At 59.9% G+C, this 896-nt stretch overlaps 1 protein-coding gene across 1 annotated transcript in view; it reads right to left on the reverse strand.

Moving 5' to 3' along the window:
• STAG3 (stromal antigen 3) overlaps positions 1 to 896 on the reverse strand; it is a 19,181-nt gene that overhangs the window by 2,814 nt on the left and 15,471 nt on the right. Inside the window, exon 28 of the mRNA XM_014961622.1 lies at positions 556 to 720. Within this exon, the coding sequence (XP_014817108.1) occupies positions 556 to 720 (165 nt within the window). The remainder of the gene's footprint in view (positions 1 to 555; positions 721 to 896) is intronic.

The raw sequence follows: 896 nt of genomic DNA on the forward strand, positions 1-896 counted from the left end.
CCCCCCCCCAGCTGCCGGCCGTCCCACTGAGGGTTTTAAAAGTCGTTTTTGTGGCTTTTTCTCAGAGTTTTGATGAGGATGGGAAGATAAAAGCCAGACCCTGGGGGTTTATTGGAATGAATTTTGAGGGGAAAAAAACCAACTTCAAAACCTCAATAATAACAACGAATCTCTTGGGTGAGTCATTCCCAGGTGGGAAGAAAAGATAAAGAGAGGAAGAAAAGACAAAGAAAGAGGGGGAAAAGATAAAGAAAGAGGGGGAAAAGATAAAGAAAGAGGGGGAAGAAGAGAAAAGAGAGAAAAGAAGAGGGGAAACTCCTCCCCTCCTTGGGGCCGGGGAAGGGGCTGGGGCCGGAGCCGTCGGTGCCAAAAGGGAGACCCCAGCCCAAAAACGGGGCTCAAAGGGGGGTGTGCAGAGATCGCAGGGGTCCCTCCACCCCCCTCAGCCCCCACCTCCCCATTAAATGACTTATTTCCATAAAATCTGAGGAGGAGGGGGGTGTCACCGCTCGGAACCCCTGGGAAGTGGGGTGTCCCCCCCCCAAACACACCCACCTCGTGCTCCTTGTAGAGGGGCAGCAGCTCCTGGACGGCGTCGGCGAAGAGGCGGCCGTAGCGTCGCGCGTTGTCGCAGGCGGCCTCCGCCAGCTCGGGGTCGTCCTCCCCCACCTCGTCCAGCCCCACGTACAGAGCCCCCTGCTCCCGGTGTGCCAGCGCCCGCTGGGGGGGGGGGGGAACGGGGGGGGGGGGGGGGGGGGCCCCACAAAAGTGGGGGGGGGGGGTGGTAGAAAATGGAGGGCGGGGGAAACGAAAGCAATCCCGGCTGCCCCCCTGGTAAAAGCCCCTCCCCCCCCCCCCCAAGCCCTTTGCACCTCCGAGGGGTTGGGAAAATTCAG

The sequence above is a fragment of the Calidris pugnax genome, unplaced genomic scaffold (genome assembly GCF_001431845.1).
Source record: "Calidris pugnax isolate Ruff unplaced genomic scaffold, ASM143184v1 scaffold797, whole genome shotgun sequence".
Classification (NCBI taxonomy): domain Eukaryota; kingdom Metazoa; phylum Chordata; class Aves; order Charadriiformes; family Scolopacidae; genus Calidris; species Calidris pugnax.